Raw genomic sequence first — 18,400 nt, forward strand, 5'->3', positions numbered from 1 at the left:
TAATAATTCTTCAATCTTCACGAACAGCTTACTACTTTCATTGCTATCCCAGGTAGAATTTTCCATACTTTCTGAAAATATAAGATAATCTCCAGGTCGAAAAATAAAAGCGATGACACTACATCGTGTACGTTTTGTACTTTTATTCAATTACATTTACAAAGTTTTGTAGTCACTAATTCGACACGTATAAATGTAGTTTGCAAAAGAAATTTAAATTATATGATAACCATACAAGCATCATCCGCAGCGTATTGCGCGCATTAAAACACAATTTTGCGTGTGAAAAATAACAGATTACACACAATTTAAGTATTTAATATATCGAAAAATACAATAACTTATGCGTACGTAATTATTAAATTAATATTTGAATGGTGGGTTGCGAGTGATTGGAAAGTAACAAACTATATATTCTCTGCGTATATATATTATAACAACTGTTGCCTATTAATAATATGTAAAATCCGGTTCTTGGATGAAAAAGCCAGCGACATTTCAACTTTCGACGTACGGTTATTTGAACACAAGCGACGAACATGATTACTGCGACTACGATGCGACTGCAATACGTCACGTTATCATTAGATAGTCGACTGACAAATCGTGATATTCATATTCGATCAGCCGGCTGATCACCTCATACCTCACATACCGCAAGTGAAATAAATTTCCAATGTCCAGACTGCAGCGCAAAGTTAGCCAACCACTATATTATGCATAAATACCTCGGTACGATAAAGAATAGATATTTATTTCGTGCTCGTGTTGTAAAACATGGGAATATTCAGTGTGCAAGGGGGAAGGAAATACGAGGATAGGGGGGGAAACAGGATTTCGTTCAACAGGTTACTGCAGCAGGATCTCGTAGTCTGGGAAAGCGACTTCGGCTCCTCCGAAAGGAATGTAGAGGACACCGTGCGAGGCCTGAACTTTTCCGATGGACAAAGTTCCCTCGTGGTTGACACGCCCGACGAAAAGCGGCTCTCCGTCTTCGGATTCCCCGGCAGGCAAAGCGTTGGGGGGAACGTTTCCTCCGGAAGTCGGGACCCACGTACCGGAGCTTCCGCAAAGCACCTGGATTTTATCAAAAATATTACGACTGTTGCCTATCCCCCTGGTTTTTCCAAATTTTCGAATCACTAAAGGCAAACGTCACGAACCTGGTATTCAGGCTTTCCGTGTTCGGCTCCTCCCCAGGCGATGTAGCAGACGCAGTGGCTGGGCTTGAGCTTGCCAGGAATCAGCGCTCCTTCGTGTCGGGCTCTCGCTACGAAGAGAGGTTCTCCGTCTTGCCCTCCAGCCAGGGCACCGGGAGGCACAACGCCACCGGAAGCGTCAACCCAGCAGCTTGCACCACCTTGCATGGGTGGCTGCATGTAGGCGGCAGGTGCCGACGGTGGGGCGTCTGCGATACGTAAAAAACGTTCAATGCCAGATCCGGTTTCAAGGGAGATGAAAAACAAAGGAGATGTGAAAAAGCGGCACAGGATGCGAATGAGAAACGTTTACGTGTATAAGAAAACTTCAACAATTTGTTTGACCCTGGAATGGTACACTTATTTATTTATTTATTTTTTTTTTTGTTTTTCATCAACCACCTAACTATTATACACTGGGGGACAAAAATTTATTGTCTTTATTTTCTCTGTTTTTTTTTTAACGAGGGAAACGATGGTACCGTTTCAAATTTTTCGAAAATTCGGAGTGTGTCAGAATTTGATCTGAAGGGAGGGAAAATATTGAAAATTTGGCACAGTGACGATGATTTGAAATCAACGTGGGCTACAAACGTACTCCGGTGTAACATTCTAGGGTTGAGTTGAAAGAAATATCGAATTAATGATTAGGTTCAGGCAGCACTGTGCTAGAAGAAGTTTCAAAATTTGTCATTATACACATATTTTTATCTTAATGTTACAATGTCGAACACACCAAGCCGGTATGACTGGTTTTGAGTTTGATAATATCAATCAAACAACAATTTAAATCTTGTTATTCCGTACTCCTGTGAAATGACTACCGCTCTTTATTTTGATGTAAAACTGGCAATCAGAGTCTAAGTATTTTGCGTTTGTGCCATATTTTCAGCGCATTAGAAATCGTGCGGTAGTCTTTTTACAGAAATTCGAACAGAATTTCACACATCGGGATACATTGTACCTAACACGATGATTTGTTGGCCAGGCCAATCGGCAACACCATTTACGTGACAAACACGCAATAACATTCAACGAAGACAAACTGAGACAACATGTAGTTATGTGGCAATCACATAAGGTCATTTCGTGAAAACAAACGTGCACATCCCAAGATACACACAAGTATACAACATGCAACGTATACATACAGACAGAGATCAATACGTTAATTTGTGAAAGATGTTTTTGAGCAGATATTATCATGCGAAGACGGTATAATGTAATAAAGTGAGACGAAATAGTTTGCGAGCTGAAATAGTGTATAAGAGAGTAAGAAAAATAGCCGTAGTCACGTGATTACCAAATTAGAAGAAGGTCAGCCTAACCTTTGATAGTTATTAGCCACTTCATTGTTGTTAACATTATACGTCGCGATAAGCACGGAAGCCATGTCAGCTTACAGAGTTTTTTTTTTTTAAGCAAACAGCACAAGTTTTGCCAATTGTATTATTTCGAAATACAGTCCCATCATCAGTGAACTGCAGCACCATACTATGTACGCACCACATTGTCTTGTATTTGAATTGTCTGCAATTTAATTACTGGCTCCAAGAATTCATTCAAGCAATTTTACTTGACACTTTTCAAAACTATAAATTATTCAATTATGATCAATAGGTTAAATGAAGAATGGTTGAATGGGCAATGTAAAATTATATTAGTCAATATTCGAAGCCATCGTGAAACGTGAAATTAACACATGAATTGCTCAATGAGATGGTCACTGATTTCGAAATATTAAATCACAGCCATTCATATTCGAAAGATCTCGACGGGAGTAATCTTGACTACCGAAACCAGATCCGAAAGGTTCGATACATTTTTATAAACCATCGTTCTACAGCTCCGATCTCGTACAGAATTCTGCATCCACTTCGAGAATGGTGAGCTTTAACTTTCATCGGAATGACAGATTTTGACAATACATCGTTTTCGTAATATCTTTCAATTCACTGTGAGCTTACTTTTTTATCTCCGGTTTTCCTGAGCTGTAAATTACGTATAATTCAGGCTTAGAACAAGACGTATAATTTTCAAGCTGACTATCTCAGGGTGCGGAGAAAATAGGTATATTAAATACATAATTTTATAGGATGTATAAGTGTTTTGATTACCCTGGACATGATTCGCGAAATATCGGATTCTAAGTCTCTGACGTAACGCGGGTAACAAGAGCAAGCGATAATTTTGAACGTGGCTTTAAATTTACGCATATACGTACGTAAACCGTACCTACGCATGTGTAGCATCAGCGACAAGATCCGTGTAATTTTGGTCGAAAGTTAACGGATATCATGATTCGAAACACGTATTGTACCTACGTTCATGTCTCAGAGTATCACCATTTTCCGCAATGAAGCTCAAACTGATGGGAATTTTTTTCAACTCGAAGTCCCGAGGCGCTGTTGAAGTTCGGATATCGATACAGCGATTAAATCACTGCAGTCAAATCAAACCAAAGACAGTATCGTGGTACGGATGATGGAACTCTTTGGACATTGATCGAGCACTTGGAGAGATTGATGATTAATTCATTACAGATAACAGCAGTGTTTCACTTGTCAAGTGCCAGATTTGAGAGAATCCATGGTAATTTACATTTCTGCGGTGGGCCAAATCCTGGCGCAGGATGTGCGGGCCTTGGTGGTTGTGTGCCAATCGGTCCTGCTGCCGGTCGGGGAACCAGGACACTCCATTTCCCGGTTGCACCCCAGGCAGTCCGAACACCCACGTAGCTGATGCCGATGGGGTTTGGGTCGCGCCATTCCATGAGCACAAGCCCGTTCTCATTCCCGACACGGACGACGATATGTCCGTCGACCCAAGAGATTGAAAATTTCTTCCGCTCGTTGGCGGACAGGAGGTTGGGCGTCTCGGCGCGAACCTGTCCGGATGATGACGTTTAGGAGCGGGGTTGAAGTTCCGGATTTCAAAAATCCCGAAAGCGCATAACTCGGAATTATTTGATCGCGAAAATTGAAGTCATGGAATCAAGCTTTGAAGAAACAACGAAGCTTCGAATGGCCGGAAACCCGACGGCTCAAAGCTCCGAAATGTAAGGTTCCTAACATTCGAGTTACGATGGAGCAAAGTTCGGAAAATTAAAATATAGTCACACAGCGTAGTTTACTCGACGAATGGGTGTAAGAAATCGAAAAAACCGAAAATCAGAACAACCAGGATTCCGAACGTTAAAATATCGAACATCCAAAACAAAGAAAAATCGAAGTGGTGAAATTTCACCACGCCAAAAATTTACAGGATTGAAAATCTTCGATCATTCGGAATTTTGATTTTTCAGATTTTTAAATTTTCTGTTTTTCGCACTTTCGAAACCTTGACATGTCGGAATTTCGCCCTTTCGGGACTTTGAGTATCGGCTTTCGGACCATTCCCAACTCTGATATTTCGTCAAGGTTTGATATCTTTACTTTAAGTTTCGCCACCAAAAAATTCGGAATTTGGCGCTTTCGGAACTTTTTAAATTCGGAACTTCAACCCTGCCTCGATTTAGAAAGGTCCTTCGGACCTTAGACTATAAAAGGACGATACGCGATTCGTGCCAAAGGATTGATATTACAATTTCGCAAAAGTGACGAATCGACACACCGCGATACGAAAAGATCCAATAGTTGAATTTGATCATTCGTGGATTTCTCGTGACGCTAGTTTGAAAAGCGTGGAAAAGCCCGGCTTGGTCGGAACGAGGAAATCCGATGGCACGTTCATATTTCGTTTTGTGATGCATCTATTAATCGTAAGAAGAAAACTTCGAGGATGAACCTTGTCGGGCTGCTTGCGGTCGTATCTGATGACCGAGGCTGTGTTGTTCCATCCGGCTAGCAAAACTTCGTACATCGGAGACGTTTCGCTCTTTCCTTGGGTTAGGGCAATGTGGGCGTTGCTAGGCGCGCTGACCTCGATTTCTACTCTGCCACTTCTCACGGCATGGAAATTGTACTTCAGCTGATCAGCCGTTTTCAGCGTAACCCGACCTTGTCCAACGTACGAATATCCCGGTATTAAAAATTCACTCATTCATTCACCACCCTATCAATTCTGCAAATTTCTTTTCATTTGTCCCGACGATAATGTCCACGGTTAGACTTTACTCTGCTTCCACGCCCGAAGACAAGCAAAACCTGTCATTCCTTCTGTTTTCTACATGCATTACACACTTGTATCGTCAGCTTTGGCTCGTCGTTACATTGAGTATAATTATAACGATTTATCGTTATATTTGTGGATGAGGCTTCCCCTCGGGTCATGCGACGGTCACTAGCCGTACGTCAACAAGAAAATTTTGTACCTGCGTGTAAAACAATCGATGCTGTATAATATAAATACACGATACAAGCTGCTGACTGTACCCACGTGGATACGTTAAATTTGAATAACAGCCTACGTCATCCGAGTTATTTCCAGCATATCACACCGTCTACATCGAATTTGGAAAAGGGTAGATTCGAATTACGATCACTTCGTGACTGCGACCAATTACTTATGTACCCAAAAGCAGGCGTGGCCCAGGCAGCGAACGTGAAACATGAGGAGTGTTGGTATGTAAGACAGGATGCAAGTGTGGAAAAAGTGTGTTTGATTTTCGAGCGGTATAGGTATTATAGCGTGTATCTGGGGCGTGCATTGGATATCAAGGTTGTAGGTATGTAACATCGCAAGGTCCGTACGGTAAAACAAGCAAAAACGATATGTTACAAATGGTGAGTCCAGCAAATTTTTTCTTAAAATGTTTCGTACTTTACATACCGCCAAAATAACCGGCAATACACCTGCCTGTGGCAACCAGGTAGTTTTAGGCAGATCCCAAGGTCCGAAATTGGGCCGAAAGGTAGTGGAAAATGTGTTTTTTATCAATATAATTTGTACATGAAATTTTTATCGAAAATCTATTATCCAAAGCCTCCTGTGAACAATCTACAACTTCTTAAAAGCTCACGGCTTTTGATGCATCGCATTTCGAAAGTATGAGATTTGATTTACGAAACGATCGACGCAGTGGAAAAATACTGCGCGTTGTCAGACGCAGCTTATGCGCCTACCTTCGCAAGTGAATTTAATCCGATGGTAGAACTCGTCGGCACGTGTGTATAATACTCGACAGGCTTGAAGCATTAAATTTAATATCCTACTCGCCTGTTCGAAGTAACCTTTGATGCATTGGTTACCATACTGAACACTACAGATTTGAATTCGGACCGCTGATCAAGTGGGACTAAATTTTATAGTCCGGAACTGTGACATGTAGAATAAAGAAGGCGTGTAAAAATCAAATCTAGGTGCTACGCTACTTGCAAATGAAAAGAAATAGTAGTTTTAAAATACTTGTGTACACGTTATACGGTTTATCGTGTCAGCGATAGTCTTAATCTTCCGTGATAAAAATACTGACCTTCGATGATCCATTCTCCAGTCGCACCCCAACCAGTGCAGACACCGAAGTAGCCGATACCGAATGGCTGTGGGTCGGTGTAGGACAAGAAAGGATTCGGTTCATTTTCCCTGCCGACGTCGAGGTTGCCGTTGTACCACCTTTAAAGAAATGTGCAACTGTCAATGGAATCGCACATCGCGCGATGCGACCAACGAGTGTGGCCGAATTTCGCAACGATGCGGAATTAGCTTCGTCGCAAAATTCCAAGGTCGGAATCCACGTACCGGATCCAGAACCCGCGGAAATCGCTGTCGGTAAGAATTCCCGGGGTATCAGCCTCGGCAACTTCAGGCTTTGATCTGTTCTTGCGGATGACGGACCTTGCATTGTTCCATCCCCCAAGGAAGACCTGTTGTCAGCATAATGTAACATCCGGTTAGCAATGCTTCATCGTGCAAGAATTCGAACGTTGATGTACCTACGCAAGATGCGAATCAAGGATTTTCAGATTTCTTTTGGAATTTACCTCGTACATGGGATCACCCTCGCTGGGGCCCATGGTTAAAGCAATGTGGGCATCGTGGCCGGCCTTGACACGGAATTGTAGCTGACCAGAAGCTACTGGGAAGAAGTTGTATTGAAGCTTGTCTTCCGTAGTTAGCGCTATGAAACACAAATGAAAGAAAATAGTTATTCGTAGAGTTTGCAGTAGCTATTGTACACCAAAATATGAAAAGTTTTTTTTTTAATTCGCGTACTTATTTTTAACCAAACTGATTGAATTTCTGCAAAAAAACGTACAAACAATGACCTACGCAATTAAAACAGAGAGACGTAATTCAGAATACAGCTGCGTAAATTTGTACATACGTATATAAGTTAAGAATATACAGTCACTGCAAAAACGATGCATTTTGTCTGATAATTCAGTTGCGTACCAGAGGGTAATTAAGCCACATTGAATTAATAGGGACGTTAATAAGAATAATAAAAAGTAACGCGTCTGGCGTCCAGACGCCTCGGCGCCGATGACGCGATCCTGCGGCATAACCATTCGGACAAGGTTATCTGGTAGTGATGCAGGACACCAGAGGATCAATAGCTCAGGTTTCCGAGTTCTTGGCACACATTCTCTGTGTATATAGTAAACACCCCGAGCAGCGAAGCGAACGCGAAAACTAGTGATGAAAATTGATTTCTGCTTTCTTCCACCCCGTAGAACGTGCTGAAATAAAATATCGACACGCGATCCATGGATTCATTTCCACGTCGGTTTTACGGAAGGACAGGAACAAGATAACGAAATAATGAAACGTAAGGTCATTTGGCCCTCGCTCCTGCCGAACTAACAGCTTAAAGTTGACGGGATGCTTGCCGTGCATCATGACGTAAGCTTTGTTGTTGGAACATTGAGAATAAACGCGGCGATTATACTAGGTCATGGCTTTATGGGAAAGTGAAATGAAATGAAATAGGCATCCGTGATGAAGTTCGCGAGTAAAAATTTTCCTCTTGAATTTTATGAAATTCGTGGTATACATCGATCCCCACAATTTCTTATCAACTTGAAACTAACACCGAAATTTTTATCACGGTCTGCAGCGTGTGCTCCTAGTGCTGTAATTAATCACAGAGCTCGGTTTCCACTGTAATTATAAAAGGTCGAAAACCCCTGCAAGATCTGGATAATATAGGATCAGCATGCGAAACGCTTCGAAGCTGTCACACCGAGAACAATCGAAGTACGTACAAACATTCTGGCTACACGGGGTCATAACCCGTAATTCCGGTCCTACGGGTAAATATTGCCTCTGATTTTAAGCTGGCGATATTACGCGAAGATGATCCTATAGTAGTTTGCGAACGCGATGCTAAATCTTTCTTGAATTTTTAAAAATATAACATCTTCAGAGGCTTACAACAATGGCGGATTTTTTATTCTAATGAAACGCATACCCATATCGTACTTGAACAGCGTCTTTAATAGGTATCCCAGGTCAGTCGTGGAGAAGATCAAAAGTAGTATTAAACCTTTGACGAACAACTTTTTCAGCTGTAGACTTTCCGCCTCTACGGAAGTCATTATATTGTTTAAAAACTATTCACGTTAACACTAACAAGTTAAAAGCAACATATTGCACCGATGCTACTGTAAACAATCGTCAACGTGAAACATTATACGACTACGCATAACATTGTTCGCTCGTGCTTCAGTTCCAATAGATACGTCAGCCCAAACACTTTTTATACAACATTTTGTTTGTATTATTGTAATCTCTCCATAATCGTTATTTTGCGAAGCGTATTTGTTGTCAACGGTTCAGGTGTCAGCTCTGATCCCCTCCAGCCTTACAAGATCGCGAAACTGATACAGAGATCTGTTGTGATTGAAAATTAATTTTGGCTCATGACCACTACCCGATGAACATGACTACAAACTGAAAGCCGAAGTGAGACGGTAAATAAACGTAAGTTTTATAAATAGTAACTAATGTCATGCAAACGAATATTGTACCCACGTAACGTATAGATATAGAGCCATAGCGACAAATTACATCACTCCTGTAATATAACGACGCGGAGCTGCTCACTGACCAGCGATTCTCAAGCCGGAATTTCGAATTCTTATACGTGTACCGACTGCACTAAAGCTGGTATAGAGAACGTTCGGCTTTATGCAAATTACAACCAGGCACTCAGGCGCTCCGCGTTTAGTGATCAGTTTTTCGATGACCTCGGACTTACCGGAGTATCGAAGGGTGAAATTAACAGTGTCATGGAATTGTTCTGGACGCGGATTCTCAACGTGAGCCAACTTTTCTGGAGAGCAATCGCTAGTCTGCGGAACGGTGTGGGAATGACAATGATTGAATCAGCCTTTGCGGAGTCTCCGGCCCTGGTATAGAGTATAACGTCATCGTGTAAGTTAGGAGCGTTAAAACGCATGCTGCTCAATTCCCGCAAAATAAGTTCGTTGTTTGCCTCGTCGAATCTTCGATTCCGTAACAATCACGGTGTGAAGTCGTAGCAAAGGATAAACGCGAAATAAAAGAAACGTCACGTACTGAATTAACTGTACTTTGGTGCGCCTCGAAAGGCAACGAGGTCATTGAACCCGCCTAGCAATGCGCTCTCAAGTACGTACCGCAATAATTTGGCACGTGGAGGACGGCCGATGAAACGATAGTCAGTATTTTTAATAGGAATAACGTCACGCCTATTATTTTATTTGAAAAACCGGACGATTTTACATAACATTACATTTTGTCTACAGTTAAGAAGGTGGCGTTGGAACGCGTTATGTGTGCACAGCACCGGGCTCGTAAGGTCATGTGAGATAACCGCCATGGCTTTGAATGTCGCCGGTCTGTCCTAAAAAGGAAAAATTATCGGGTATAACGTAAAGGGAAATCAGAAAAAGATAACACTAAACGAAGCTTGACGCCAGAAACGTTGTGAGCGGTTAAATTCGAAAATACTTTCCTTGTGTTACGGGATAAATGAAAGTATTGGAATTATTTATTTCAACTACATTCCTGTCGGCGTGAAATTTAAGCGATAATTATAAAGTAACAATTAAGTGATATTTGGATATAAATACGATACTCCGACACGCTTCAGTGACGTAATGCTTCATCAATTACAGTGTGATTGGTTTATAATCCCACTGTATACATATTACGAGATTAAAATTTATAAATTTAATTATTACGATGGGAAGAATTTTTACTGCGCCAAATTAACAAATTTTCTAAGAATGTTGGTGGATAATATGGTTCTGGACAATGTGTCTAGTGTTGCAATCTTGCGGGGCGTGCCTCGTCTCTTCAGACCGCAACACAGCATTAACTACAGTCTTGCCCCTGGTGTGCAGGTTCTTTTAGATGCATGAAAACAGTAGCGAATAGCTGAAAAGGCTGTCGGTAAATCGGCTTGAAGCGAACCCGGTTAAACGCCACGTCAGCGATAGCTACGGTGCTGCGTGTATGCAGACAAGTTCGACATAGGATCTCAATGCTGGATCTACGTCATTCATACTTGATGGATTCTCAAAGAGGAAACGGAAATTGGCGCAACACGTATGGTTCAAAGCTCTCATCTCGGCAACGTCGCCGGTCTGTCAAATTTAAGAGAAGATAATTTGTCGCAGAATTACGAGGAGTAATTCATTGGGCACAATTGCACGTAGGCTTCGATTGAATCAGAAGTGATTAAAGTCGGAGATCGCATCATCGCGGAATGAATCGCGCTACGTGACGTATGCATGTCCATCAGTGCAATTATCACCGTTGGAACGAAGGCTCTATTCGTCTTTTGTGATAAATGGGGTCGCGCCTAGAGCTACGAAGTGCTGCTTCGTGCTGCTCTCAGAGCCTGAGTCGAGGAGTATCGCACCGGCGAGCGGAATGCGGGCTGCATTAAAAATAGAAGAACCAATCTTCGGATTTATGCCTCGGAGCATTTAGAATCCTAAGGCTCATATATCGCCTGGACCCAAAGGCGCCTCGATGATCGCATCGCTTGCTCATTCGGGAAGGGAAAATGATGCGTAGTAAAACCGTCCCGAAGGACACTGCTTGCCTAGTCAGAATGCCGGCCGGCTTGTCAAACCGTTCACTGACCACGGAGCATCAGCCCCGCCCCGACTATATTTAGCAGTCACTGGTAAAAAAAAAAAAAAAAACACGCCAATAGATCTCTGACGTTTAGCATTCTTGAAACTTTCCGCCATTGGTGTGTATGCAAAAAGGTTGTATCGAAATCCGGGATTTTTTCTGGCTGCAGCTTCTGCGATCGAAATCGAGCACCGATGTTCGATCGGATCTATCGGAGATCGTTGCTATTTTTCTAATCTAATTGTAAGCAAACGCATCATTCGTGCATGGAATTCATTGATTCGATAATAACCGAAACAAATCGTACGTAGGTACAGAATGCCGGTGCGATTGCGTAACCAACTGGTGATAGATTATTGTTTGAAAATAATTTCGGACAACCCGTGACTCGGGTCTTACAAAATTTCCAACTTTACGTATGTATCCCTTAATGCTGAGCACCTGTCCAAACAATTCCGAGCTCGAGAATCTTACCAGAAAGTTCGAAACACGCAACGAAATTCGTTGTATGGGTGTAATGAACTAAACTCTAGGATTACAAGTGAATAATTCACGTAGCGAACTGTTTACAAAGAGGAGTCAAGTCAACTAACACTTTGTCAATTTGATTAACACTTGTGGGATAAAATCTGGAGAATTACTCACTGTGTGCCATGTTTGTTGTCGTACGAAGGCTGCTTTGAACGTTGACAGGAACTGCGAACTAACGCCGCTGAGATTCAAACCGTCACTGTGAACCGTCCGCACAACTTTTCTCCGCGTCGTTGGAACAACGTTGATAAACGCGCATGCGCGTATGCATACACACGGATACGGGAACGCAGAAAAATGCCACTGCAAGTTTGCAGCTTGTTCTTAATTAAAAATTGTGCATGAGTCACATGAGAAGAATAAGTAAATATAGACGCTTGAATAACGATGGACGAAGACTGGAACAAGGTTGTCCGGTAGATTGTAGATCGAAAACAAACCCTGGTAAGCTGTGTAGGTACCCATGGGAATTACACGTCTTGGTCGAAGCTTTAAATTTAATTATATATTTTCGATGCCAGCGTCGTGCTCGATCAAAAGTTTGCGGATTGTGTGGAAAATTTCCACAATATTTTCAGTTCCGCATAAGTAAATAGCGGTAGTCGTTTAACATTTACCTCGCAGCGAATTGAAACTGGAAATCCAGCATCATTAGTGTATTTTCATATTTTTATGTGAATTCTTATGACCTCAAACTAGAAAATATTTAAGCCAGGTAATATACTGCCTTCCCGAGAGTTCGTAAATTTCTATGAATAACCGGAAGAGTTCTATGAATACGTTAAGTGGATTATAACGATCAAACTAAAAGACAATCTGTGCAGGAATAACTTTTCGGGAGATTTAGATGAACTTGGCAATAAATTTTAATAACGTTTTCAAAAACCGTGAGACATTTTCGAACAAAATTTTAGAGTCCTCTAAGGAATACGAGAATGTCATTGTTTTCACCAGAGTTACGGGATCGAATGCTTGTTAAATTACATCACGCCAATTTAATGTAATGCAATGAAAATATTTTCAAGGCAGTACAGTTTGGCGGTGTTATATTGTAACAGATAAGACATCGAGAAAAAATTTATATTGTACAAAAATTACATCGTTCGAGAATCGTGGGAAGTACGATACAATTACTAATTACTTCATTTTCTTTGCCCAAGTGAAATATCGTTGAGCTAATTGTATCGACAAACTTTCTTGCGCTATTTATACTCAGATGCCGAATTTCTTCTTTTATTGACTCATTAAAAAACATGTAGAGATAGAGCTGAATCACGACATAATCGAACGCTTGCGAAATACTCTTGTTGAACATTTTCATCATATTTTAATTTTAAGCGTGATCAAAGACACAGAAACACCGTGTGATTCATTCCAGAGTAATCTACCCGTCTTATAACCTGTCACAGTAAATAATAATACCGCTAATCTCAAGCTTATTATAAGTAACTTTGCGACTCGTTATAATGTATGTATTCAATACTCTGCTTCCATTGTTGGGTAACTGAAATTCCTGCATTCAAATGATACGGGAGATTTTCCATAACGTAGCTTCCATGATAACTACTTGTCACACCACGGAGTGGCATGAGACTTTATTATTAAATACTACATTTGGCTGTGAATTTAGTAAAATATCAGTTAATTTCGAACATAACACCGTAGCAAGTAATATTATATCTTTTTGAACGGATTGCCTTGGGTGATCTACGGGTGATTAATAAGCAAGACGCGAACCTAGCCCTGTGAGAAATCACAACGGTGACGTCACAAGTCGGCAATGATACTCGCGTGACATCACTGGCAGCTAGAGAATATCAAAAACATATTTAGCCTCACCTTTCAACGGCATTTCAGACTGTAAACCTCGATTTCTTCACTCAAATTATTACGGCACGTATAACCGCATCAATCTCCACTGCAACGGGATGCAGGGAAGGACATTCGCAGCAATGATACGCGAGTTACGTCGACGGCCAACAATAAGAACACGTCATGGTTACCACTACTACACCCAAAGTTCGAATTCGTACAATTTTGTGTCCCATCGACCCAAAACGACCTTGATGGCTAATTAGACGACCTCGTGCAATAATAGGCAATAGTGGTTCGAATGAATCATTCATGTAGGCGATCTAACGCGTCATACGTAGGTATGGTGAGTCTGCCGAACCGCAAGCACCATACCAATGCGACTTGCCCGTTTGACCGTTGCCTGGTGCGCATTTTCGTTATGCGAGCATCCGTACAACGGCGATTAAATAAGTATATCTACAGCGGCGTTTGTAGGCGTGCATGAAAATGGCATGAGGAAATGGTCACGCTGTGTTCACAGAGGCGCTTCCCTTATGATTTGCGCAATTTACACGGTTGTCGAAACGACAAAGATCGTTACCAAGCTGTAGTGGTCCTCTTTCTTGCGTCGTTATATCCGAGGTGGATGATTATTGCCACACAATGGTGCGTCCTATAATTAATTTACCGACGGTGCGACCGTTGCATCTGTGTACGCAGAGCCGATAAATTTTCCGCTGCTGAAACATTATAAATTATTCAGTCCACGTAACGTGACATATAATTTTAACGGCGCTAAATTGAAAACCGTACGCGTTGCGATGGCTGTGCTACTGCACAGGGTCCTTCCGAAAGGATGTTTATCTGTAATATGATAAATTGTATTCGGGACGTAAGCGTATTAAACAATTTCAAGTCCCATAACAAAATACCTCACACGATTAAGAATGCAGCGTTTCCCTTTTGACTGTACATATTTCAATTTACATCTACGAGACATCTGACTTTTGTGAAATCCCGAGATGAGGTTACTGAGTAATTTATTGGAGCTACTAAATTCACGTTTAATTCTTCAGGTCAAGCCTGAGAGATCAGACTACTAACAGGACTCTGAGTTCTGAACGAAATAGAACTAACAATAAGTGCAATCCGAAAACGACCTCCTCCCGAGACTTGGTTGCAGCGGTATCTCGGAGCTGTTGTCTGACATGTACGGGTAGAACTCACTGCCTGACCGTGCGCGCATCATTTCACTGTCTGACTGGCACGGGTAGCAGCCACTGCCTTACCATTACGTTTTATGTATCACGCGTTTTATCTACGGCCGGCTTGCCTGGCTGGTACACGCAGCTTTCACTGCCTGAGTATTAACTGAACATCTACTGACGGGCTGCAGGTTCAACAGTGGCTAACTAGGATAGAAGCGACTACTGATATCTTGTCGACGCTCAGTGATCAGGCACCGATGGCTGTCGTGCTTGCTGCAGGTATTTGACACCGGATTAGCGCTCTGCGCATTTGTTGGTAAGAAAATTAAAGTTTAACAGGGACGTAACTAAGCATTTAGAGGCACGGACGCAGATTGGGTCACCTGTGTACATAATGAAACATATTTTTCCAACGAAATATTACGAATTAATTTTTTACCCACTGTTTCAGGGGCCTCTGGACAATGCCCCGGCTTCGGCATCCTAGTTATGCCCCTGATGTTTAAGAGAGATTATTGATAATTAGTTGAATACGAGCCATCAGCCGGGTGAAAAATATTTACCTATATATAAGAGACTCTTGACTTGCTCACTGTTTTGTTTTTTGTTATTTTTTATCGAATCCACATCACCTTTTTTACCCTGTGTCGATGTTCATGATATTCGGAAAAGTACATAAATTGTCCTTTGCATTGGCCACACATACTGGTCCGATCTCGTGTACATATCGTAATTAATTGGCACCTGGCCATGAGACACATTTTGATATCAACTGGATTGCCAAACAGCAGTAAAACATTTCACCGGAAGTCGCTAACTGTTAGTTGTCTGTAAATTGTGGGAAACTAGAAATACGTTTTACAGCATAATCAAGGCGAAACGTGTGCGCTGATGATCGCGGCTAAGTTGGGTAACGAAGAATCTGCAATGGTTTCAGCGTTCGAACATCGCTTGTGGCTCCGAATCGGCATGTAAATATGTTCTGATTTAATACTCAATTACTTTAACAATTTTGTGTGTAGCAAATACTTGATCAGTTTCACGTGAATAAATATAACATTTTCCCGCCCACTCTTCAGCTGACTAAAAATATGCTTCTTATATTTGAAACGTGCGCAACTGATAATGCACAGATGGTACACATTATTTTGTATGCGTAGCGCCTGCAGATAGAGTGAAAAATGGAGAATCTCTTTCAACAAATATTAACTACTCATTATTTTCCTCCATGCATATACCTATTCTCTCTTATCTACATAATGAGATAATTATGCAGGAGCGAAAAGCTTCCCAAATTTAAATTGAAATCATGGGCCGTTTGCATGCACAATGCGCTATACTCGTAAGTCGTAATGACCAATCGTAGCATTTTGTTTCTGACTTGATTGTCGCGAAGAAATCGCCTGAAGGATGTCGTCTATTGACGCTCCTGATTCGTCCACAAAATATCTCGCCAATGACGAGTGAATGTGAAACGAAAGAGTAATGTATTCAACCATATGGCACTGCGCGTGTTCACACTTGTAATTTTTTCCCTACAGTCGGCTTGCGCTTTGACGTGCGGCACAGCATGTAAATTAACAATGATTCGCTATCGGTCGACGCGCTGCAGTGAAACATATTCAATAATACGTAGATACGCGTATAAGTAACTAAGCTGCTCGCAGCTTCACCTGAAATTTGCGTTGATAACATGTACTTAAATAAAGAAGTGATAATATGTAGCCAAGGTTCGAGATGCATACGGCATCATACCATATTTGTAGTTTTGCTATCTTTGCGTTCTTACCTACATTTAAGGACTTGCTGGACAAAGGAAACTATATTTGTAACAGATCCAGTAACAAGGCTGCAAAGTAAGCAGCTTCATTAATTTTGCATCGGCGAGATACAGACGAGTGAAAAGTGCGCAATCATGTAGACCAGTTTGTTCAGCCATATTACTACAGTCGACCACTGCACAGCCTGCACAGCATCTGGTTTAAGAGAACTTGAGTTATCCTACATTGAGCGCCACGTAACTCTCGTATTTATAAACCTTGCCTTTCTCGTTTGTATGAGAAAAGCTACAAGCCTGCGGGTTCGTTGAAGTTGCCGTTCGTCACAAACAAAACAAGCTGCTTTCAGACACTTGTTTCTTCGTCTTTTGCAGCACCTGACGCACACGAGTTGCGGTCGGTTAGACCGTCGTGTCATTCGGTGTGAAGGCATACATATCCTCGAAAACAAGCAAAGGTGAAAGGTTTCGAAAGAATACCGTACAAAGATGCATTGCGTCATTGGTAGAATTCGTAAAGCAATCGAATCTGGTTATATCCAGATTTTAAACAGCTTTATAACAGAGTGGCCGCTTATAGCTTGTCACAATTCGTACACGCATCGCCGGTCGCATTTGATTATTTTTGTTTCTTTTTATCTCTCTTTTTAATAAACAGCCAACGTTACGTGCGTGATTAATTAATCTGTACTGACGCGCACGTTGAGTCATTCATTAGCGTTACTTACTATCCAGAATCGTTCACCTAGTCGGCAAAGGTGACGAATGCCGATTGGATATATGCGCTATAGAAATAAATGTAAGGTACCATCAGTGCGGCGTATTGTGCGTGGGTTTTGAATAAACAAACTTCCCAACACGGCATCGTTTCCTGCCGTCTTCATCCGTAGTACCTTACGAATTTTATTCTCGCCGTTAACGTGCATGTTAATGCGAAAATCAAAATGCAAACGAAAAACCTTCAAGATATATGTGGCCACTGTATTTCGGTCTCAGCGTTATCCTCGATTTTAAAAGCTGTACAGAGGCTTGCCATTTGATCCGCAAATACCAAGAAGGAGAAGGATCGCCAATCCGACACGTATTCCCCGAAGTCATTAAACACCCGTAAGCCGTTTATTACACCAGAAACTACCGGCCAGTATATATTTGATCTAAAAGATTATTTTTTGCCTCTTTTAATTATAAAACAACTGAAAATTTTCCACGAATACGTTTTAGAGCGAACGACACGTTGATCTTCGATCAAAGAACTTGCAATGTATAGTGCGGAATTCTAATGGTCCGATACGACGGAGTTAGTTATCGTAAAGTTTTCTTCTTTCAATTGCGAAAGCTTCTCACGGTGGTTTAATGTAAAAGTTAATCGTACCATCAACGAAATACAAAAACTGTCAGCTGTCCGCTGCAAATCGGAATAGACGGAGCCGCTCGTTCGTCTTCTTCCCTCTGCCAGCTTATTCATTTCGTTATTTATTTTTGCACCACGCGCGGTCTGCTTTCGCACAGCCTTGATTTCCTCCAGGCGTCCCTGAGGCTTCAGGCCTCGCAGAGTTGCGGACTAGCAACCGGTTCACTAGACTCGTGACTCGGTTAGTTGCCGTGCTGTCTACATTTTTATTTACCTACGGTTTGAATAGCTTTGCAGAATTTCTTTCAGCGTATGCGTCTCGTTTATAACACCTACACACATCACTCAATAGCTGCCTACTGCGCACATCCACATGTTTGGAGGCTGTAAACTCGACAAATGTTGATAATTCACACGTTACGACGACATATCCGTTACAAAACTTGAAACGGTTCTTGGATATTATCTAGGTATTGTTAATCATCGACACTTTGATGCGGATCATGTACGTGCAATTGTTGCACAAGGA

The 18,400-nt window shown here is 41.6% G+C and overlaps 1 protein-coding gene across 3 annotated transcripts; it reads right to left on the reverse strand.

Moving 5' to 3' along the window:
* Window positions 1–128: 128 nt before the first annotated feature.
* On the reverse strand, window positions 129–12,010 carry LOC124213902 (uncharacterized). 3 transcript variants are annotated; one of them, XM_046615677.1, is made up of 8 exons: window positions 11,856–12,010; window positions 7,121–7,257; window positions 6,879–7,003; window positions 6,613–6,752; window positions 4,986–5,197; window positions 3,801–4,086; window positions 1,164–1,408; window positions 129–1,077 (listed from the first exon to the last, which is right to left on the reverse strand). In XM_046615677.1, exons 1-8 carry the CDS (start codon window positions 11,863–11,865, stop codon window positions 850–852), a joined length of 1,383 nt encoding a protein of 460 aa, XP_046471633.1. In that variant the 5' UTR covers window positions 11,866–12,010; the 3' UTR covers window positions 129–849. The 3 variants fall into 3 exon arrangements, with proteins under 3 accessions (XP_046471633.1, XP_046471622.1, XP_046471638.1); XM_046615666.2 differs by lacking the exon at window positions 11,856–12,010 and adding an exon at window positions 8,551–8,693; XM_046615682.1 differs by lacking the exons at window positions 3,801–4,086; window positions 4,986–5,197; window positions 11,856–12,010 and adding exons at window positions 5,970–5,996; window positions 8,551–8,692.
* Between the last annotated feature and the right edge of the window lie 6,390 nt (window positions 12,011–18,400).

This window comes from Neodiprion pinetum, chromosome 1, assembly GCF_021155775.2.
Source record: "Neodiprion pinetum isolate iyNeoPine1 chromosome 1, iyNeoPine1.2, whole genome shotgun sequence".
Lineage (NCBI taxonomy): Eukaryota > Metazoa > Arthropoda > Insecta > Hymenoptera > Diprionidae > Neodiprion > Neodiprion pinetum.